Source organism: Mauremys reevesii, linkage group 24 (assembly GCF_016161935.1).
Source record: "Mauremys reevesii isolate NIE-2019 linkage group 24, ASM1616193v1, whole genome shotgun sequence".
In the NCBI taxonomy this organism is placed as follows: Eukaryota; Metazoa; Chordata; order Testudines; family Geoemydidae; genus Mauremys; species Mauremys reevesii.
Genome location: NC_052646.1, coordinates 21,996,107 through 22,018,672, shown reverse-complemented (window position 1 = coordinate 22,018,672; position 22,566 = coordinate 21,996,107). Strand labels below are relative to the sequence as shown.

The following is a 22,566-nucleotide window of genomic DNA, read 5'->3' as shown; positions in this document are numbered from 1 at the left end:
ACAAACTGGAGGGAATTCAGAACAATGGCACAGAAATCACTGGACTTGGGCTGTTAGGAGAGACTGAAAAGGCAAAACCTGCTCAGTTTGGATAAGGGACAGGTAAGGGGCAAGGGAGTTGACATGAGAGGCAACGTCAACTGCATGAACACCAGGAACCAGAGAATGATTTCAGGTGATCCATGGGACAAGCGGGAGGGGGCGCTGAGAATAATAGGACGGAAAAAGCGAAGTGAGGCTGAGACATAATGAGCGTGTTCTGTGCAGGAACGACCAAGCAACCCCTGGATACAAACCCAGCACTAAGGCAATGAGCATTTATTCATGGCTACAACAAAAGCAATAGAAAACAAGAACTTGGGTGCCAACCCTGGGTTCCCCTCCCAGCATGATCTCTTCAAGGGGACCAGTACCCCAGGAATTGCCTGTGAGCTTTGCAGAAAAAAACCCTTTCAGTCAGATCAGTCCCTGGAAAACTTCTCATTGAACTTCTCCTTTAAGGTCTGGAATTGCTCAGAGAACCAGTTCCTGTAAGACATGGGGAGGCAGAGGCAACATCAGCCAGTGGTATTAGGATCCTGCACTTCCTCCCACACTCTCACCTCCATAGATGCTGCTACGGGGATGACTGGGGGCTTTGTAAAGGGGCTGGCTGAGAAGCCCTGGGCTTTGCCGTTGTGAACAGTGCAAAGCTGCCCTGATTTCTGACACTTTACCATCTAGGGGTGGCTCATAGAGCCAGCATCCCTCTGGGGACAGAGCCTGGTAGATGCTGGGAAATCTCAGCAGCCACCTGGTCATTATAGTTAATTACATTGATTTTCACACATGGCTAAGGAATGGGTGTTTCCTTTCTAGTGTAGTGGCCTCTCCTGGGAGCTGTGAGGATAATGAGGCCAGCTCAGACCCAACTGTGAACTAAATCATACTAGTGTATCTGCTGCGCCTTTCAGCCAGCAGGATTTCACAGCACTTCCCATGGGATTGCGTCACATGATACATTATTCATATTTCACTAGCTATTGGGCCCCATAGTGCCACCAAGGGCTGCACAGACCCTTACCAAGATCAAGCTCCCATCCTGCCAGCACCGCATCGGCCCTGTCTGAGATCAGGTGCTCCTGTTGTGCCAGGTGCTGCACACACAGCGTGAGCGCCAGTCCCTGCCTCAGCTCCAAGAGGGGGGATCTGTCCCAAGTGTGACCAATGCAGTGACATCTGCCTGAGTCTGCAGATAGCCTGAAGGGGATCTCACTGAGGCGTTAACTCTGGTGCTCAGCAATGCTAATTTAAATGTCAACATCATTTACAATGTCATCTGTCCTGTGGGACCAGAGCGGGGTGGGGTCATGGCACTGCACAATTGACTGTAGCTGATTGTGTGGGTGGGGCTGGGAAGAGGGTCTCCAGCAGCACCTTCCCCCCCCCAGTACAAACCCTGCCTGAAGCATCCCCAGTGTGCCACTTCAGTCTCCCAGCCTGTCCTGGAACAGGGGACAGTCAGGCCTTGGCTACACTTGCAAATTTGCAGTGCTGCAGCAGGGGGTGAAAACACACCCTCTCCAGCACTGCAAATTGCGGCGCTGCAAAGCGCCAGTGTGGTCAAAGCCCCAGCGCTGGGAGCGCGGCTCCCAGCGCTGTACGTTATTCCCCACAGGGAGGTGGAGTATGGACAGCGCTAGGAGAGCTCTCTCCCAGCGCTGGCGCTTTGACTACACTTAGTGCTTCAAAGCGCTGTCGTGCAACTGTAGCCATAGCCTCAGTGTCACTGGTTTCTGCAGGAGCCCTGCCTCCCCACTGAGGCCCCAGTGACTCACCGGGTCTTTTCGCTGAACTCGCTGTGATGCAGTTCTTGGAAGGCAGCTTTGGTTTTATCTGCAATGCTCTCAGCAAAGGCCTGCAGCTTGTTCTGGAACTTCTCAAACTTTTGGGTCAGGGTTGGCTCTGTCTGTTCACCCTGAGCAGAGTCTGAAAGGGAGACAGAGAACAACGACTGCCTACTGCCCAAACTCAACCCACCACACCCGTGCAATGTGCCAGGGCATGTGTTGTGTGCGTGCACATACAATGTTCCATGTGTGCGTGTGTGTGCAATGTGCTGGAGGAGGAGGGGTGTTTGTGTGAGTGCATGTGCAATGTGTGTGTGCGTGTGTGCAATGTGCTGGAGGAGGAGGGGTGTTTGTGTGAGTGCATGTACAATGTGTGTGTGCGTGTGCGTGCAATGTGCCAGGGGCATGTGTTGTGTGCGTGCACAGACAATGTTCCATGTGTGCATGTGTGTGCAATGTGCTGGAGGAGGAGGGGTGTTTGTGTGAGTGCATGTACAATGTGTGTGTGCGTGTGCGTGCAATGTGCTGGAGGAGGAGGGGTGTTTGTGTGAGTGCATGTACAATGTGTGTGTGCGTGTGCGTGCAATGTGCCAGGGGCATGCGTGCATGTACATGCTCAGCTCTTTGCCTGGGTCAGTACAGTGCCCAGCATGATGGGGCCCAGATCTGTGCCTTGGAGGGGTTTCTCCACAGTCTCTGAAACATGCTTGTCACAGGGCGAACTCTCAGCCCTTTTCACCGTTAGCTTCTCTGCTTCTGGTACCTGGCTCTGAAGCCCCTGCGAGACTTTGTGTTACTTGAGATTAATGACCCTTGACCATCTTTAAATGCCAGACCAGGCATCACACTCTCTTAGCTCTGCCCACCCCAGACTCCGCCAGGCGCTGGGGTGCTTGGAGCTGCGTTGCTGAGTAGCAGCCTGTGGAGGTTTTTGCTTTTGCCAGATGTCTCAGGGCTACTGTTTGGTTCTGGCAGCTCAGAGATGTAATTTGCCTCAGATGTGGAGCTGCTCCTATTTGTGGTTTTACCCCCCCTCCCCCCACACACACAGAGTACACTGCACATCCACGCACACCCTGGCACATTGCACGCATGTGCGCACACACCTGGCACACTGCAGGCACTAAATGCATGGCCTGGTTCCAGCTGTTGCAGACAAGATCCCAGGCATCCCTGAGCCACGAGTTGCCAGGGCAGCTGTTGGTCCCATGGTGGCGGGCGCTGCATGAACACGCAGCAAAGATCAGTCCTGCCCACCATGGGCGAGGCAGAGACAGGATAGACTGGTCTGACATGCTCTCTGCTCCCCTCTCGCCCTGGCCCACACCCTTCCCCGGCCCCTCCCTCCCCTCTCACATGCCGGATCTCCTCCCCCAGGCTCTGAGACCCCCGCTCCCCCAGCTCTGTTTCCCTGAGGAATCGGGGCTCTTACCTGCCAGGACCGTCAGAGCCACGAGGATCAGAGCGATGGACACTGCGGGCCGCATGGTCACTGGGCTTGGCGTGTCCCTGTGCGGTGGGGCAGGGAAGGTGGATGTGACCTCGAGACTGGTCCCAAATGCACGACCTACCCTGGGGAAGGGACCCAGCCAGTGCCTCTGGCTGGGGGTTACACAGCCCTTGCTGAGACACCCACCCAACCCCACATGGACCCCACTGCCCCCCCATACTCCACTTCCTCCCCTGATCCTGCAATGGCCCCCCCATAGACACCTCCTCCAGCGCCACATGGACCCCACTGCCTCCCCTCCCCACAGACCCCACTTCCTCCCCTGATCCGCTACAGTGCCCCCCATGGACACCCCCTCAGCTCCACATGGACTCCACTGCCCCCCCATACTCCACTTCCTCCCCTGATCCGCTACAGTGCCGATCCTGCAATGGCCCCCCCCCCATAGACACCTCCTCCAGCGCCACATGGACCCCACTGCCTCCCCTCCCACATGGACCCCACTGCCTCCCCACATGGACCCCACTGCTTCCCCTGATCCGCTACAGTGCCCCCATGGACACCCACTCAGCTCCACATGGACTCCACTGGCCCCCATACTCCACTTCCCCTGATCCTGCAATGCCCCCATAGACACCTCCTCCAGCGCCACATGGGACCACTGCCCTGATCCTACAGTGCTGATCCTGCAATGGCCCCCCCATAGACACCTCCTCCAGCGCCACATGGACCCCACTGCCTCCCCTCCCCACAGACCCCACTTCCTCCCCTGATCCGCTACAGTGCCCCCCATGGACACCCCCTCAGCTCCACATGGACTCCACTGCCCCCCCATACTCCACTTCTTCCCCTGATCCGCTACAGTGCCGATCCTGCAATGCCCCCCCCATAGACACCTCCTCCATCGCCACATGGACCCCACTGCTTCTCCTGATCCTACAGTGCCCCCACCCCACATGGACACCCCCCACCCCACATGGACCCCACTGCCTCCCCTGACCCTACAGTGCCCCCACCCCACATGGACACCCCCACCAGCGCCACATGGACCCCACTGCCTCCTCCCCACAGACCCCACTTCCTCCCCTGATCCTACATTGCCCCACATGGACACCTCCCCAGCCCCACATGGACCCCACTGCCTCCCCCATACCCCACTTCCTCCCCTGATCTGCTACAGTGCCCACACACACGGACACCCCAGCCCCATATGGACCCCACTGCCTCCAGCGCCACAGACCCCACTTCCTCCCTGATCCGCTACAGTGCCCCCCATGGACACCCCTCAGCTCCACATGGACTCCACTGCCCCCATACTCCACTTCCTCCCCTGATCCTGCCGATCCTGCAATGCCCCCATAGACACCTCCTCCAGCGCCACATGGACCCCACTGCTTCCCCTGATCCTACAGTGCCCCACACAACCCCACATGGACCCCACTGCCCCCATGGACCCCACTGCCTCCCCTGACCCTACAGTGCCCCCCATGGACACCCCCTCAGCACCACTTTGACCCCACTGGTTCCCCTGATCCTCCAGTGCCCCCCCCCATGGACACCCACCCAACCCCACATGGACCCCACTTCCTCCCTGATCCTACAGTGCCCCCCACATGGACACCCCCACCCCACATGGACCCAACTGCCTCCTCCCCACAGACCCCACTTCCTCCCCGGATCCTACATTGCCCACACACATGGACACCTCCCCCAGCCCCACATGGACCCCACTACCTCCTCCCCGCAGACCCCACTTCCTCCCCTGATCCTACAGTGCCCACACACACGGACACACCCCCAGCCCCATATGGACCCCACTGCCTCGCCCCACAGACCCCACTTCCTCCCCTGATCCTACAGTGCCCCCCATGGACACCCCCACCCCACATGGACCCCACTTCCTCCCCTGATCCGCTACAGTGCCCCCACACACATGGACACCCCCACCCCACATGGACCCCTCTGCCTTGCCCCACACAGTCCCCACTTCCTCTCCTGACCCTACAGTGCCCCCACACACAACCCCCCACCCCACATGGACCCCACTGCCTCCTCCCCACAGACTCCACTTCCTCTCCTGATCCTACAGTGGTCCCCCTATAGGTGCTAGAACTAGGGGTGCTGCTGCACCCCCTGGCTTGAAGTGGTTTCCATTAAATCCAGTGTTTGCAGTTTGGTTCAATGTCTCTCAGCACCCCCAGTATAAAAATTGTTCCAGTACCCCTGATCCCCCCCACCACACACAGACACCCCTCTCACCCCAGATGGAGCCCACTGCCTCCTCTCTACAGAGACCCCACTTCCCCCACTCAGGGAGTTTCAGTCCCAAGCCTGCAATCTACTCAACTGTATCCCCCAGGCCCCTCTCCGGCTCCTCATCCCACTGAGCCACCTCCTCTCCACACCAGGTCCCCAGATTCCGCTCCCAACCCCACCGAGCCCCCGCCTTTACACACTAGGTCCCCCATCTTGGCCAACAAGCCCCCATTCCCCTCTTTGCACACCGCTCCAGTCCCACTGCCTCCACACGCCACAACAGCCCCACTGAGCCCCAAACACCAGCCCAGCCCCACTCACTGCAGCTGGAATTAAGCAATCTCCGCAGCTGGGATGCAGCTTCCCGAGCTCCAGCTCCCTATAAACCATCCTGCCTCCGTCATCCGCCCCCTCTGCCTGGTGGAGAGGAACCTGAGCCCTCCCGTCCCTCCCTTCCAAGGCCTCTTAATTATTAGTCTGTGCCATGGGGAAATGAAATCCCAGCTGGGGAGCAGCCTGGGGTGGGGGAAGAGCTGTTATTACAAATCAAGGGCTTCATGGCCATACCTAAGGACCCCCGAGACCAGGGGGGTGCCGGGCTCTGCACAAACAGCGTGGGGGACAGGCCCTGCCAGACAGCCACAGGGCGTGGGAAGGGGGCCGAACACCCCAGCCCCACCACCAATGCACTAGCCGCAAATGGCATGGTTTTGGTGTCTAGGCTTGGCTGGATTTAGTAGGAGATCAACTAAATGAGAAGAAAAGGGAAGGGGGTAGGGGGCAAAGGCAGGGGAGGTGAGGGGCAGGGAGCAGGGGCAGAGTGAAGCCGGGAAGGCCGGGGGGGAGGGCTCGGGGGTGTGGTGTGGCGCAAACAGACAATGAGCATGGCGCAGGGAAGGGGCAGTGTGCCCCGCCCCTCCAGCACCTTGTTTGGGGTGCAGATCCAGCTACTCCCCCACTGGGACGCTGTTATTATCCTCCAGAAGCGCCCATTTAGCTGGGGGGGGGCTTACACTGGTGCCAGGTAGTGTGTCAGCACCCCCTCGGGCAGGGGCAGCTCTAGACATTTTGCCGCCCCAAGCACGGAGGGTCCGCTGGTCCCGCGGCTTCGGCGGACCTCCCGCAGGCGTGCTGCAGGACCAACAGACCCTCCGCAGGCACGCCGCCGAAGGCACCCTGCCTGCCGCCCTAGTGGCGACCGGCAGCGCGCTCCCCACGGCTTGGAGCACTGGTCCCTGGAGCCGCCCCTGCCCTCGGGATCGCCAGCCCCCCCAGGCTAATCGCATGCACCAGACCCCAAAGAAACAGCTCAGCTGAAAAGCCATGAAGCTGTAAACCCAGTATCTGCTGGGCTCTGCTCCATTACTCTCTCTGTCTTTCCTTGCGCTCCCCCAGGCAGCGTCTCTGCTCTGATACTAGGACTGTAAGCGCCGTGGGGCAGGGACCAGCTCTTTGCTCTGTCTGTGCAGCACCGAACGCAATGGGGTACTAGGGTCCCTGTGGTAATAAAAATAATGATAATATGGTGCAGCACCAGCCTCATCCTGGTGGGGGGAGGGGGGCTGAGATGGGCCAGACAAAACTGGGGGAGCTGTGCCCGTCCTTGCCATGAGGCCCCCATCCCTCTCCATAGCCCTGCCCCCTGCCAGCTCAGAGGCCAGGGTGCTGGCTGCTCACAACCAGTAAGAGCTGCCCAGGCAGAGGGACCCGGCTTCGGGGCCCTGGGGCGCAGCGAATGCAGTGGGAGGGGCCCAGGAACCTGGGCCAGAATGGGTCAGTCTGGGCTTCTGTGGGGAGCCCAGACCCTCCTGCCCTGGACAGTGCACCCTGATGGGTGGGGACACAGGCTGGGGGCTGCTCTCGAGCACCCCAGCCCACCACTCAGGCTCATTTCTCTGCTGCTGCTGGAACTGGGTGCCCAGTCAGCAGCCCCTGCTCTCACTGCTCTGCCTTCAGAGCTGGGTGGCTGGAGAGCGGTAGCTGCTATAGTCAAGGGATGGGGGCTAAGGCAAATTTTGGGTGGCTGTAGCCTCCACAAGTCCCCCCTCCCCAAGCGCTGCCTCCTGCTTTGCCCTCTGGTGTCTGAGCCTGCCGTGGTAGCACGTTCCAGTTTTTCTCCAAAGCCAGGGGGCCAGAAATGTACTGAATTTGTTTAAATTAAAGCCAAGAGTCTTCCATACATCACAGGACTCCAGGAGCTGGAGATGTAAGAAAACACACCAAATGGTGCAAGCTCAGGAGTCATTTCACTTCAGCTTCATCCATATTTTTATCACCTTAAACAAACCTACTGTAAACCACAGCTTCAGTGAAACTGATGCCACTTCTGCTGAGCAAGACGGACACAGACAGGCGGACACGGTGGGGGCAGGGAGGTTAAAGAAAGTCAGTCAGGACAGGATAAGCGAAAGGATGGGGGAGGGATAGCTCAGTGCTTTGAGCATTGGCCTGCTAAACCCAGGCTTGTGAGCTCAATCCTTGAGGGGCCACTTAGGAATTTGGGGCAAAAATCTGTCTGGGGATTGGTCCTGCTTTGAGCAGGGGTTTGACTAGATACCTCCTGAGGTCCCTTCCCACCCTGATGTTCTATGATTCTAAAAAGTGCAGGGGAGGGGAGGGAAAGGGGCTGGGATGGTCCCCTACAGTCTATTCTGGGGCAGAGGGGCTCATCCCCTACAATCCACGCATGCCCTGGGGTGGGGCTGTTGTTATTGCTGACAGTCGATGCCACCGACAGGGACATCCCCTCTAGTCTACCCACCCTCGGGGCGGAGGGCCAGGCTGTGACTGACCCAGCCGGCCCCACCTGCAGATGCTGTCTCTGATCCAAGGTCTGTGGACTTGGAGCTTCCTGGAACCTTTGAGGAAAGACCCATTTGGCCAGAGCTGCACTAAGAGCATCCAGTGCCTGCCAGGACTGTGTGAACTGAGCCAGGCTCCTGCTGCTCCTGGTTCAGGAGTGGAGGTGGTTTGGCTGGAGGCGCTGCTGGACAACTCCATTGTCAGGAGCCTCCTACCTGTCCACAGGGTGGCCCAGCAAAGCTGGAGTGATGGGTCTCCTGACACTTCCCCCAGGCAAGTGATTCCCTGCGCTCACGCCCCCCCCTCCCCAGATCTGGGGCTCCCAGCCCTTCCCCCAGGAGAGGATCCCCCCAGCTCACAGACAACCCCCCCAGATCTGGGGCTCCCAATCCTTCCCCCAGTCCTTCCCCTGCGCTCACAGATCCCACCCTCCCTCTCAGATCTAGGGCTCAGCCTCCCCCCAGGAGGGGATTTCCCCCCTCCCCCAGCTCACAGAGCCCTAGCCCTCCTCCCTGGGAGGGGACCCCCCAGGGTGTCGACCCTCCAGGAATTGTCCTGGAGATTCCAGGAATTAAAGCTTAATCTTTCATTAAAGATTGTGTCATGAGGAAATCTGCGGGGATTTGTCCAACCAAAACTGGCAACCCTAGGACCAGCCCCCACCCCCGGTCCCCGAATCTCTCCCCACCCAGTGTTAGGACTTGTTTCCCAATAGCCTTTCCCTAAGGAATCTCTTTTGTGTCTCCTCTGTAGCTGCCTCCCCCTCCCCCTTCCTCCCCCCTCAGGCATTTGCACTGTTCAGACCCTGTGCACCCCATGCTGAGTCCTTCCCCCACTGGCCAGTTCCCCACCCCAGGGGATGCCGGCTCGGCTCCATCGCTGTCTCTGCCTAACTCCACTGGGATGGGCGCCCCAGGCTGACGGCAGCACAAAGGGGTCCCTGTGGGGTCTGGCTCGGAAGAGCCCTGCTAGAGCTGGGGGTTATCTGCGTTCAGTGCTCTGAAGCTCGGTTCATCCCCCTGCAGTCCCACACACTCTGCTCCAGGCTGCTTGAGCTCTGCCCGCTAGTAACCCCTCCTGGCAAAGTCTGTATCGACAGCTCCTTGTTTTCGTATAAGCAGCCCACATTGGCAAAGGCTTTGTTTTTGCTGAGAAACCCAATTCCGTCCTCCCCTCCCTGGCGTTTTCTTTTTTCAGCTTGAGGTTTCGGATTATGAAAGCTCAGGCCGTGGCTGAGTCATTCACAAGCCAAACCCCAATGCTGGTTGCAAAACAAAGTCAGATTGACAGAGCCAGAAGAGTACCCAGAAGCCACCTACTACAGGACAGGCCTAAAAAAGAAAATAACAGAACACCACTAGCCATCACCTACAGCCCCCAACTAAAACCTCTCCAGCGCATCATCAAAGATTTACAACCTACCCTTAGAGATGATCCCTCACTCTCACAGATCTTGGGAGACAAGCCAGTCCTCGCTTACAGACAGCCTCCCAATCTGAAGCAAATACTCACCAGCAACCGCACACCATACAACATAAACACTAACCCAGGAACCTATCCTTGCAACAAAGCCCGATGCCAGCTCTGTCCACATATCCATTCAAGTGACACCATCATAGGACCTAATCACATCAGCCACGCCACCAGGGGCTCGTTCACCTGCACATCTACCAACGTGATCTATGCCATCATGTGCCAGCAATGCCCCTCTGCCATGTACATTGGCCAAACCGGACAGTCTCTACGCAAAAGAATAAATGGACACAAATCTGACATCAGGAATCATAACATTCAAAAACCAGTGGGAGACACTTCAACCTCTCTAACCACTCAGTGACAGACTTGAAGGTGGCAATTTTGCAACAAAAAAACTTCAAAAACAGACTCCAAAGAGAAACTGCTGAACTTGAATTAATATGCAAACTAGATACTATTAACTGTGGGTTAAACAAAGACTGGGAATGGTTGGGTCATTACACCAATTGAATCTATTTCCTTATGTTAAGTTCTCCTCACACCTTCTATGGGCCATCTTAATTATCACTTCAAAAAGTTTTTTCCTCCTGCTAACGATAGCTCGTCTCAATTGATTAGACTCTGCCTGTTGGTATGCATACTTCCACCTTTTCATGTTCTCTGTATGTATAAATATCCCCTGTCTGTGTGTTCCATTCTATGCATCCGAAGAAGTGAGCTGTAGCCCACGAAAGCTCATGCTTAAATAAATTTGTTAGTCTTTAAAGTGCCACAAGTACTCCTGTTTTTTTTGCGGATACAGACTAACACGGCTGCTACTCTGAAACCTGTCATTATGCAAGATTAAAAAGGTAATTCTACATGTAAATGTTATTAATTAAATTATTTGTCAGTTACTCTTTCACCTTACCATGTGAATTTGCTCTTTTTTACCTACCTGTAAGAAAAATTAAGGAGTTTTTACAAAATAAATATCACAAACAGTTTTCATCTTATTTATTTTTAAAAAGTAAAACATTGTTGAACTGCTGGTCCAAATATATTTATTATTCTTACTTTAACATAGATAGCCAGTTATGGTTAATTAAAAATATTCTTTGTATTGTTACTTGTATCTGGATTTCAATAAACAAACAAACAAATATGAAAAAAAGTTAAACACAAGTTAACCATACGCGCTCATCGGCACTTAATGGAAAATAGGTATCATTAATTCACATGGTTTTTCTAATAAAGTGATTTTTGGCATGGCATTTCTTCAGCCAATTTTTCGTAGTTGGGAGAGTAGGATGATATTCCCATTCGTAAGCAATCGTCAAGATGGGCCTCTGTAAGCCAAGATCTGTATTATGATTTTATGATGTTCATTGTTGAAAACAGAACTTCGCACAGATAAGTGGAACCAAAATAAGATTTTATTTTGTATGCTACATTTTTTAAGGCGGGAAACTTTTTCTGGTAAACCAGATTCCAAAAGTTTTCATCTGTTGCGCAGGATTTTAGAACAATATCATTTTGAAGGTCCATAATCTCCAGTTCCACGTCTTCTGTTATTACTTGAATGAGACTCGCAATTGATGTAGCCATTTCTGTTACCTCTACTTGGCAAGTAAAAGGATTCACAAGAAAGGCAACCACAGGCTCAATGATTGTGAACTGTTGAAATCTCTTTTCAAATTGTTCCAGACGTGTTTGAATGTGAATAACAAATGGTGAAGGGTTAAAATCACTGTCTCATACCATTTTCTTCATGCTTGGGAAATGTATGAGAGACTTCGTCTTCATATGTGACATCCACAAGATCAGTTTTGCTTTGAATTATTTTACAGAACCTATCATTTGAGCCACATGTTTATCTTTTCCCTGGAGCTCAAGATTTAAAATGTTCAATTTGTCAGTGATGTCGGCAAGAAAAGCCAAGTCCATTAACCAGCTGGAGTCTTCTAGTTGCTCAAAGTTCTAATTTGTGGACTTCAGAAATTCTTTGATCTCTTCAATTAGGCTTAAAAAACATGCAAGAACTTTACCTTTGTTCAGCCATTGTACTTCTGTGTGCAAGATAAGAACAGATTGTTTACCATCAACATCTTCCAACAAGGCCTTAAAAAGTCGGTGTTGCAAAGGTTTCGATTGAATAGAGTTAATTATTTTAATAACGACATTCATGACGTGTTGAAAAGAAAGATCTTTGAAGCACAAAGCTTCTTGGTGGATAATGCAATGATAAGACATAAAGTTCGGAAAGGATTCATTCTTCTTGCAGAGTGCAATGAATCCATTGGCGCTGCCCATCATCGCTGGTGCCCATCAGTGGTGATCGCAGACAGCTTGTGTAGTGGCATACTAATTGAGGTTGTGTATGATTTGAATAAATTATAGATGTCCTCACCCTTTGTTCACCCTTTCATAGGCAATACTTTTAGTAACTCTTCTTTTACGGTGAAGTCACTAAATACCATCCTCACCATAATTGCCAACTGCGCTGTATCTGATATATCTGTTGACTCATCAAACTGCAGTGAAAACCAGTCACAGATTTCCAAGTCATCCGTTAGCTGAGTTTGCATGTCACTTGAAATTGCATGTATCCTCCTCGTAACTGTGTTGTCTGATAACTGCAAGTCTTGTATTGCCGACAAAATCTCACACTTACTAGGAAATTTTTGTAACAGGCAATCAGCACCAATCAAAAATGCTTCTCAATTCACCATCTTGAAAGGGTTTTTTCTTCTTTGAGAGCAGATGAGTAATTTTAGCACTTTTAGACTTTACCACTTGTCTAGTAAAAACAGATTGCTGGGCAGATAGGTTTGATTTGAATTGATTAATTTTCTTCTTTCTCAACTCAGATTTAAGTGGATGGCTAATGTCAAAAGAGCTGTGACTAGTTTGGAAATGGCATTCGAAATTATGTTTTTTCGGCACTGCAACAGTACCACCGCACAATAAGCAAACACATTTCCCTTTATTTTCAATAAAACAGTAGGATTCTTCCCACTCGGTGTTGAAATAATATGTACATTGTCTTTTATCTGACCCACTCATTTTGGGGCAAAATGTTAAAAAAACAGTATATCGCAAAGCACAAGAAAACAGCAGTATCAGTGCAGTGGAAGAATACTCACATACAGGGCCAGCTCCAGGCCCCAGCGGAGCAAGCACGTGCCTGGGGTGGCATTCCGTCCATTCCTGGGATGGCAGAGTCTGAGCGGGTGTTTTTTTTGTTTGGTATTTTTTGGCAGTTCTGGGCAGCATGGAGAGAAGCCAGAGAGAAGCTGCAGCCCTGCGCTTGCCAGGGACCGAGAACACTGGCGCCTGCAGCCTGCAGCCCCGGAGTTCTCTGTCCTTGGCAGGCACAGGGCCGCAGCTTCTCTCCCCTGCTGGGCACTCGGTGGGTACACATAAATGCCTCAGCGGGCGCTGTGGCACACACGAGCACCGCATTGGGGACCACTGCTGTAGAGGCTCATGCACTGAGGTCCCAGGTTTGATCCTGCCCGCTGATGACCGGGAGCTGTCAGCATTACACTCACAGAGCCTGAGATGGGACCATTCTATCCAGCCTAAAACAGGCCACATTCTTTCACCCAGTTCCCCCTGCACTGAGCCCAGTATGGTGCATCACTTCCAGACAGTGGCAGCAGGTGTCCCAGGCCCTGCATGTCAGATTATTAGTGGACATAGAACCTGAGTATAGTTTAACTTGAACCGGCTTTATTTACCCACCAACACCTAGTCCTGGAATAATGCTGAGCAAACAATATGTTGGGAAAGCCCTTCTCCCAGGAATCACCACCAGTCCCCCTGGCACCACTCTGCCTTGCACAGCTCCCTGGCTCCCAAAGCTGCCTCTAGGCAGAACTTTGCATAGTCGCAAACTAACAGCCACACGGCTTAGCTTCCCAAGAGTCAAACCTTGCTCCAACCCTCAGCACTTGGAAGCGTGTGTGTGTGACAGCGGCCCCTGGCGATGCCTCTGCCTTAGCAATATCAGCCACTGTGAATTAGCTATTTGTGAGGTGGCTTTGCAGCTGCTGAGAACAGGGGAAGATAAAACAGCCTGTGCCCAGCTCCCTGCCCACTGTGTGGTTGCTCACACCAGAAAAAGGAAGTGGATCCACTTTTCACTAGTGTAAACTAAGGCCTATGCTGCTTAGCTAGCCCCTGGCCTGAAGGTAAAAACAATGAGGCGTCCTTGTGGGTTTACTGATACAGACTAGCACGGCTGGCCCTTGGAAACCTGTTCTGAAGGTGTCACTTCTGTCCAGTCTTCTCCGCCAGGGCACAGTAAGTGCAAAGCACCAAGTGAGACCAGCAGCAATTGCCAGTGGTGTGAGTGACTGTGGATGGTGCAGGGAGACGGCAAATTATTCCCGAGGGAGGGCACGGGGAGGGGGGGAGGCAGGAAAGGTGGGGATGGGGTTGTACCCTGCTCCATTGAGCAGGCTGCTGTCTGTATGGAGCCACAGCCTATGATGGGGGTTGAGTGGTCACACCAGCATCAACAGAGACATTTTACCCCCAACTTGTATGTGGAGCCCAGAAATGAGAGGGTCTGTTTACACAGGGACCCCCTCCTCCAGCACTGAGATGAAGCCTAGGGCATGGGGGTTGTTTATCCAGGGTCGCCTCTTGGGGCACTAAAATTCAGCTGCCTCTGGGGTGGGCTTGGGGGGCTCTTTATACAGGGGCCCTGTGCCCTGAGCTGAGCTGCCTGTGGGGTGGGGCGTGGGGCTGTTTAACACTACAGAACACCAGCCCTTTGGGAGACAACCTGAACTTAACCCAGCTGAAATGCAAAAGGCACGCGGCACCCCCCTGGCTCACATTTGCATCTCAAATGACATGAGTTTAGCTGGAATAACAAGGCTAATAAAGAGGCTGTGGCTGAAATGCTGAGGCAGGAGCGGAACTTTGTTTTGCCTGAGGAAGTTTCCTGGTGCGTAGAAAAGTTGTGGTTGTGATGAAGCCAATATAAATGTGTGTTGAACAGTCACAGCTTGGCTTGAGAGGCCCAGGGACAGCTGTGTTCCAGGGCACAGCAAGGGATGTTTATAACCTACATGTGCTCGTTCTCTGCGCCTCTGGCTTCACAAAACCAGCTTGTTTGTGTGCTGTTATGGCGAAGGGAGAAGGAACCATTTTAACTTCCACCTGACACCCCAAAGAAACCATCCATGGATCAGACACACCTGCTGCGGTGGGCATAGCGGGGGGGGGGGGGGGGAGGGCGTGGTCTCCAGTGGGGCTGGAGCAGAGCTGGGGAAGTCCTTTGAAACACAATGGCCCAAATTTCCTGCTGAGGTAACTCCCCCGGAGCCAATGGTGAGAGACCTTACCCAACAGACTTGGTTGTGGGCGTTTGGGAGGGATCGGGGTGGGGCTGGTTAGCAGCATTTCCCACGGAAGGTGCTGGAAGATAAGCATCTGGGGCAAGTCAGAACCCAGAGGGCCCCAAGCTAAGGGCCGTGTCTGTGTATGGGGGGTTGGGCGCATCTGTTGTGATCCCGCACACAGCTGGGAGGGGGGATGCAGGGGAAAGCAGCAGTGAGTGTTGGCGGGTAGGCTGGGGGCTTGGTCACACCCTGCTGCGGCACCAGTATCTGCTGAACTCATCAGATTAGTTGAACCAATACCATGTTTGCAGCGAATTCATAGATTCTGAGGCCAGACGGGACCATTCAGCTCATCTAGTCTGACCGCTTGCATAGCACACGCCACTGACCTGTCCCACAGAGATTCCCGGAGCAGAACTATTAGAAAAACATCTTGGTTTAAAAATGGCCAGTGATGGAGAATCCAGCACGACCCTTGGTAAATTGTTCCAGTGGTTTATTACTGTCTGACGTTATCTAGCTTCAACTTCCAGCCACTGGAGTGTGTGAGACCTGAGGAGCCCATTAGTACAGACCGGGATCAAGTCACCCCTTAACCTTCTGTTGGTTATGCTAAATAGCTTGAGCTCTCTGAGTCCGTCACTACAAGGCAGCTTTGCTAATTCTTTAATCACTCTCATGGCGCTTCTCTGGACTGAACCCTCCCCAGTTCATCAGTATCCTTCTTGCATTATGGGCCCCAGAACTGCACACAGGATTCCAGCAGCGATCATACCTGTGCCAAATACAGAGGTCAACACTCCTGCTGCCATGCTCACATCCATACACCAGCCTAGACAGTGGACAGCAGCAAGGGGGCCAGATTGGTCAATTCTGAATGGAGCAATGCAATATGGGATAGCAATGGGAGGACTTCTTGTACCTGTGGCCCATGGAACGATGCCAGTTGGCCAGGATCTGGCCCCACTGACTTCAGTGGAGCTACGGCTGATTGACAGCAGCTGGGGATCTGAATGTGTGTGTCGCATAAATTTAGGTCATAAAGAAGAAAAGGCCCCTGGTACCTTGTGCCCAAAGCAGGAATTTATTTAGTTTCAGCTGGAAGCACTGGTGAACACAGGAGATCTAACAGCAGGATGAGACAGGGGTATCACGTTCAGCTGTGGTCAGAGAGGGGAGAATGGGATGGGTGGAGGTTATCCCCTCTCATTTCTCCAAGGCGTGCACAAAAGCAGCTCAGGGCCAGATCCATGGTTGTCCCACCAGTCCCAAGTGTGAGTGCAGGGTCGGAGTGGCAATGGCTATGCACTGGGGTTCATGCACAGGGCAAGGAAGAACTGGGCCCCTGCGGGAGGTCTGGAGCAGGCTTAGCAGGTGAAGTGACTCATGCCTGTTCGCTGGGGAGTCACAGACCTCTGTGGCTAGCTTGGTGTCAGTGGGCAGGGCTGTACTGTGGGGGCCTGGGAATGCAGGCCCCTGGATTGCCAGGGTTCTGGGCTGTCAGGGGACCACAGTGTGGGGTGAGCAGAGGCTGTTACAGCTGGAGTTTCCCTTGCAGCTTCTCCACCAGGGTCTGTAACTGGGCACGGACGTCCTGCAGGAAGGGTGCAAACCACTGGCGGACCTGCTCAGCAGCCTGGTCTACGGAGCTCCGCACCTCCTCAGCCTTCTCCTGCAGGTGCCCATGCAGCTCCTGGGCCCGGGTGCCCAGGCTATCGCGCACCTTCTGGCTCTGCTCACCCAGGGCCTGGCTCAGGGCTTCCAGACGCTGCTGTCCCTTGTCACGGATGCTGTCGATTAGGGGCTGCAGGCCCTGGCGCACAGCATCCACCTGATGGTCAGTGTGGGCCTGCACCTCGCCAGCATAGGCGGCCATCTTGCGGCGCAGCTCCTCAGTGTCTTTGCCCAGGCGCTTGCGCAGCTTGCGCAGGTACATGCCAACTCGGGCCCGCACCTCCTCCAGGTTCTGGTCGAACATCAAGCGCACGTCGCCCGTGTACTGCACCAACCGGCCCTTGGCCTCCTCCATGTCAGCCCGCAGCTTCCCCGTCAGCGCCGCTACCTCGCTGCCCAGGCGCTGCTGGGCCCCCTGGGCGTAGGGGCCGAACCGGGCCCGCAGCTGTTCTCTGTACACCTCCACTTCAGCCATGGTGTCGGTGATCAGCCCGCTGGGGAGGGACCGGGGAGTCAGAGCTGGGGCGTCTTGGCTTGCACCATCCCCCACCCTGGCCACGGTATCTGTGATGAGCCCATGCAGGGCTATGGTGACACCCATCCAAACCCCGCTCTCCATCAGGGCACTGAGGGCTCCCCAAAGATCCCCACATCACCCCCTCTGTGCCCCAGGTTGTGGCCCTTGACTGGGCATCCCCTCATATGCTCCTCTAGGAATGCTCCCAACCCGCCATTATGGCAAAGCGGCAGCAACACCCATGGGCGTGGTGTGCACCAGCCAAACCCAGTGCTTCTCAGCACAGCCTGGCACCCAGCACTTAGCCAAAGCCCAGCATTGTTCCCAGCAGAAATATCAGCCTCTCCAGGGGGCACAGGCCCCTGCTGTTTTGTGTCCTTGCCCCACCCATCTGACTCTGAGCCGCAGGGTCACTCACTCCAGTTCCTTGCTGAGCTGGGAGCTCTTGATCTGGGCGGTCACATTGTCTGCGGCCTGTCCCACCTTGGAAAGGTAGTTCCAGAAGACGTTCACGGCCTCTTCCCACTTAGTCTTGGGTTCATCCTGGACGATTGGGTTGGCCTGGCAGCCTGGAGGGGCAGAGTTTGCAGGTAAAGAGTTGGGTCTGACCTCCTGTGTAACCCTGGAGCCACACTGGGGGTCAGACCCGGTGTCCATGTAACCAGCCTCTTATCCCTGCCAGTCCTGCACAGACTGACTGAGATCGGGGGCCCTGTCATGCCGGGCGCACCGCCCAGACCCCCGCCGCGATCGGGGGCCCCATCATGCCAGGCACCACCCAGACCCCCGCCACGATCGGGGGCCCTATCATGCCGGGCGCCACCCAGACCCCCACTGAGATCGGGGGTCCCGTCATGCCAGGCACCACCCAGACCCCCACTGAGATCGGGGGCCCCGTCATGCCGGGCACCGCCCAGACCCCCGCCGCGATCGGGGGCCCCGTCATGCCGGGCACCGCCCAGACCCCCGCCGCGATCGGGGGCCCTGTCATGCCAGGCACCACCCAGACCCCCACTGAGATCGGAGGCCCCGTCATGCCGGGCACCACCCAGACCCCCCACCGAGATCGGGGGCCCCGTCATGCCGGGCACCGCCCAGACCCCCGCCGTGATCAGGAGCCCCGTCATGCCAGGCACCACCCAGACCCCCACTGAGATCGGAGGCCCCGTCATGCCGGGCACCACCCAGACCCCCACTGAGATCGGGGGCCCCGTCATGCCAGGCACCGCCCAGACCCCCGCCGCGATCGGGGGCCCTGTCATGCCGGGCACCGCCCAGACCCCCACTGAGATCGGGGGCCCCGTCATGCCAGGCACCGCCCAGACCCCCGCCGCGATCGGGGGCCCTGTCATGCCGGGCACCGCCCAGACCCCCGCCGCGATCGGGGGCCCTGTCATGCCGGGCGCACCACCCAGACCCCCGCCACGATCGGGGGCCCTGTCATGCCGGGCGCACCACCCAGACCCCCGCCGCGATCGGGGGCCCTGTCATGCCGGGCACCGCCCAGACCCCCGCCGCGATCGGGGGCCCTGTCATGCCGGGCACCGCCCAGACCCCCACTGAGATCGGGGGCCCCGTCATGCCGGGCACCACCCAGACCCCCACTGAGATCAGGGGCCCCGTCGTGCCGGATGTCCCCAGACCCCCCACCGAGATCGGGGACCCCATTGTGCAGGACGCCGCCCAGACCCCCGGCCGAGATTGGGGGCCCCGTCGTGCCGGGCGCTGCAGATCCTGACAGGGATCAGGGGCCTTGTTGTGCCAGGCATTGTACAAAACACACAGTAGGAGACAGTCCCTCCCCAAAGGGGGTCACCAGTCGAAAGAGACCAGACGAGCTGTGTGAGGAAGGGTTGGGGCTGTGTCCTCACAGCAACAGGTGGTGTTTTTACAGTGCACAATAGGGATCACCAGCCTGCTGGACGCTCCTGTTGGAGACAAGGCTCCGGCCTGTTTACCAGGAGGTAGCTAGGCAGGTCAGCGCTGCACCCTGCTGCTGGTTGATCTCATGGTAAAATTACAGTCTTGGCTTGGCCTTTACTGCCTGGTGGTAACAGTTGATAGTAACAGCTAACATGGGTTGGGTCGCCCATTGGGAAACACACCTGCTTTTGACAGTGAAGACAAAGCCTAAGTGACTCACCCAGGGTCATGGGCAAGTCAGTAGCAGAGTTAGGGATCGAACCCAGGACTCCTGGCTCCCGGCACTAATCCATCAGTCCCCACTCCTCTCCCAGAGCTGGAGATAGAAACCAGCAGTCTCCAGGCAGGACCCCTACCCACTGGGTCACACTGCTGATTTACACCGTGGTGCATGAAAAGGGAACCAGTCCCCATGACTCCAATGGGGTTACTCCTGATCGACACCCAAAGGGGAGTTTCCAGCCCTGCCCTGGTCGGGAGATGAACTGAACAAGCCATTTACCTGCCAGCAGAGTTGCCCCCAGCAGCACAATCCAAACCTTCATGGCTACAGCTTTGCCTGCAGGGAGAGAAGGAAGGGGCCGGGGTGAATGACAGCAGGGAGGGTGGGACCTAACACCCCTCATGGGTCCCCCACAGCGGATACAAGCTAGAGTGCACAGCATGTAGGAAGCCAGGTCCATCTGCTAGGCCAACCACCCCATCCCAGGGAAAGCCCTTGCCCCTCTGGGCTGCATCCACTTCTACCCTTAATCCTATCCCTCAGCCCTCACCTCTGGGCTGCCCCCCATCCATCCTCCCACTCCTCTGGGCTGCACCCTGCCTGCCCCAAAGCCTGTACCTTTCCAGCCTCCTCGAGGCTGCAACCCCCAGCCCCTCCCTCCCTTCTCCTCTAGGCTGCACCCCACCTGCCCTAAAGCCTGCCCCTCACCAGCCTCCTCACAGCTCCAACTCCCAGCCCCACCCACTGCTACCACTGCCCCTCACCCGTCTCCTCTGGGCTGTACCCCACCTGCCCCTCACCCTTCTCCTCTGGGCTGCACCACCCTGCCCCTCACCCTTCTCCTCTGGCTGCACCCCACCTGCCCCTCACCCTTCTCCTCTGGCTGCACCACCCTGTCCCTCACCCTTCTCCTCTGGGCTGCACCCCACCTGCCCCTCACCCTTCTCCTCTGGGCTGCACCCCACCTGCCCCTCACCCTTCTCCTCTGGCTGCACCCCACCTGCCCCTCACCCGTCTCCTCTGGGCTGCACCCCACCTGCCCCTCACCCTTCTCCTCTGGCTGCACCACCCTGCCCCTCACCCTTCTCCTCTGGCTGCACCCCACCTGCCCCTCACCCTTCTCATCTGGGCTACACCACCCTGCCCCTCACCCTTCTCCTCTGGCTGCACCCCACCTGCCCCTCACCCTTCTCCTCTGGCTGCACCCCACCTGCCCCTCACCCATCTCCTCTGGGCTGCACCCCACCTGCCCCTCACCCTTCTCCTCTGGGCTGCACCCCACCTGCCCCTCACCCTTCTCCTCTGGCTGCACCACCCTGCCCCTCACCCTTCTCCTCTGGCTGCACCCCACCTGCCCCTCACCCTTCTCCTCTGGGCTGCACCCCACCTGCCCCTCACCCTTCTCCTCTGGGCTGCACCCCACCTGCCCCTCACCCTCCTCCTCTGGCTGCACCCCACCTGCCCCTCACCCTACTCCTCTGGCTGCACCCCACCTGCCCCTCACCCTTCTCCTCTGGGCTGCACCACACCTGCCCATCCCCCTTCTCCTCTGGCTGCACCCCACCTGCCCCTCACCCTTCTCCTCTGGCTGCACCCCACCTGCCCCTCACCCTTCTCCTCTGGCTGCACCCCACCTGCCCCTCACCCTTCTCCGCTGGCAGCACCCCACCTGCCCCTCACCCTTCTCCTCTGGGCTGCACCCCACCTGCCCCTCACCCGTCTCCTCTGGGCTGCACCACCTGCCCCTCACCCTTCTCCTCTGGCTGCACCCCACCTGCCCCTCACCCTTCTCCTCTGGGCTGCACCCCACCTGCCCCTCACCCTTCTCCTCTGGCTGCACCCCACCTGCCCCTCACCCTTCTCCTCTGGGCTGCACCCCACCTGCCCCTCACCCTTCAGCTCTGGCTGCACCACCCGGCCCCTCACCCATGTCCTCTGGCTGCACCCCACCAGCCCCACACCCTTCTCCTCTGGCTGCACCCCACCTGCCCCTCACCCTTCTCCTCTGGGCTGCACCCCACCTGCCCCTCACCCTTCTCCTCTGGCTGCACCCCACCTGCCCCTCACCCTTCTCCTCTGGCTGCACCACCCTGCCCCTCACCCTTCTCCTCTGGCTGCACCCCACCAGCCCCGCACCCGTCTCGTCTGGGCTGCACCCCACCTGCCCCTCACCCTTCTCCTCTGGGCTGCACCCCACCTGCCCCTAACCCTTCTCCTCTGGGCTGCACCCCACCTGCCCCTCACCCTTCTCCTCTGGCTGCACCACCCCATTACTCCTTAGGGTGTATCTCCATTGCCCCCTGCCCTCACCTCTGCGAGCTCCTAGTCCTGGGCTCTAAAGTGCCACCAGCCCCACTCGCTGCCTTAAATACCCGGGGGGGGGGGAGGGAGGGGAGGACAGAGCCAGCACAAACTCGCCAATGCAGCTGGAGGGGGCGAAGGTTACTCCCTCCCCCCCACGCACCCTGCATGGGGCTGGGACAGCTTCCCCTTTGGAGAAAGTGTTAACCCTCTACTTGCTGGGGAGGAGGAAGGAGACAGACCGACAGACAGACACAATCTCTTCCCCTCGTCCTGCGCAGTCTGCCCCACCCCACCAGGTCTAGGACTCTTATCTCCCCCGGGGAGCAGACCCCCCCCCACTGGGAGGGGGCAGGAGGGAGAGGAGAGAACCCCCCCCCTCGGGGACAGACATTGAGGGCACTAGCCCGCATCAGCATTTTTGTCCTGGTTGCAAAGGAGAATACAAAGTGTCACAGGCTGGGGCGGTGGGGCCTGAGACTTGGGGCTGGGCGGGAGGCGCTGAGATCTGAGGCTGAAGCTGCGTGGGGCGCTGAGACCTCGTGCTGTGGTGCCATGTGTAGGGGGCGCTGAGACCTCGTGCTGGGTGTGTGGGGGGGGTGCTGACACCACGTGCTCTGTGTATGGGGGTGCTAAGACCTCATGCTGGGTGTGTGGGGGGGGTGCTGACACCACGTGCTCTGTGTATGGGGGTGCTAAGACCTCATGCTGGATTGGGGGGGCGCTGAGACTTCATGCTGGGTTGAGGAGGGTGACTTATGAAATCTCAAAAAAAGCCA

General features: G+C 56.7%; 2 protein-coding genes across 5 annotated transcripts; both read right to left on the bottom strand.

Annotated features, from left to right (window-relative positions):
* Positions 1 to 285: 285 nt before the first annotated feature.
* Positions 286 to 5,978, bottom strand: LOC120390700 (apolipoprotein C-I-like). 4 transcript variants are annotated; one of them, XM_039513514.1, is made up of 4 exons: positions 5,857 to 5,978; positions 3,262 to 3,338; positions 1,818 to 1,968; positions 286 to 528 (listed from the first exon to the last, which is right to left on the bottom strand). In XM_039513514.1, the coding sequence occupies exons 2-4, from the start codon at positions 3,314 to 3,316 to the stop codon at positions 462 to 464; spliced, it is 273 nt and encodes a 90-aa protein (XP_039369448.1). In that variant the 5' UTR covers positions 3,317 to 3,338; positions 5,857 to 5,978; the 3' UTR covers positions 286 to 461. The 4 variants fall into 4 exon arrangements, with proteins under 4 accessions (XP_039369448.1, XP_039369449.1, XP_039369450.1 ...); XM_039513515.1 differs by having other exon boundaries at positions 3,262 to 3,401; positions 5,857 to 5,946; XM_039513516.1 differs by having other exon boundaries at positions 3,262 to 3,431; positions 5,857 to 5,943.
* A 10,232-nt stretch (positions 5,979 to 16,210) lies between these two features.
* Positions 16,211 to 21,867, bottom strand: APOE (apolipoprotein E). Its single transcript, XM_039513513.1, has 4 exons — positions 21,797 to 21,867; positions 19,766 to 19,822; positions 17,759 to 17,909; positions 16,211 to 17,317 (listed from the first exon to the last, which is right to left on the bottom strand). The coding sequence occupies exons 2-4, from the start codon at positions 19,806 to 19,808 to the stop codon at positions 16,684 to 16,686; spliced, it is 828 nt and encodes a 275-aa protein (XP_039369447.1). The 5' UTR covers positions 19,809 to 19,822; positions 21,797 to 21,867; the 3' UTR covers positions 16,211 to 16,683.
* Positions 21,868 to 22,566: the final 699 nt, after the last annotated feature.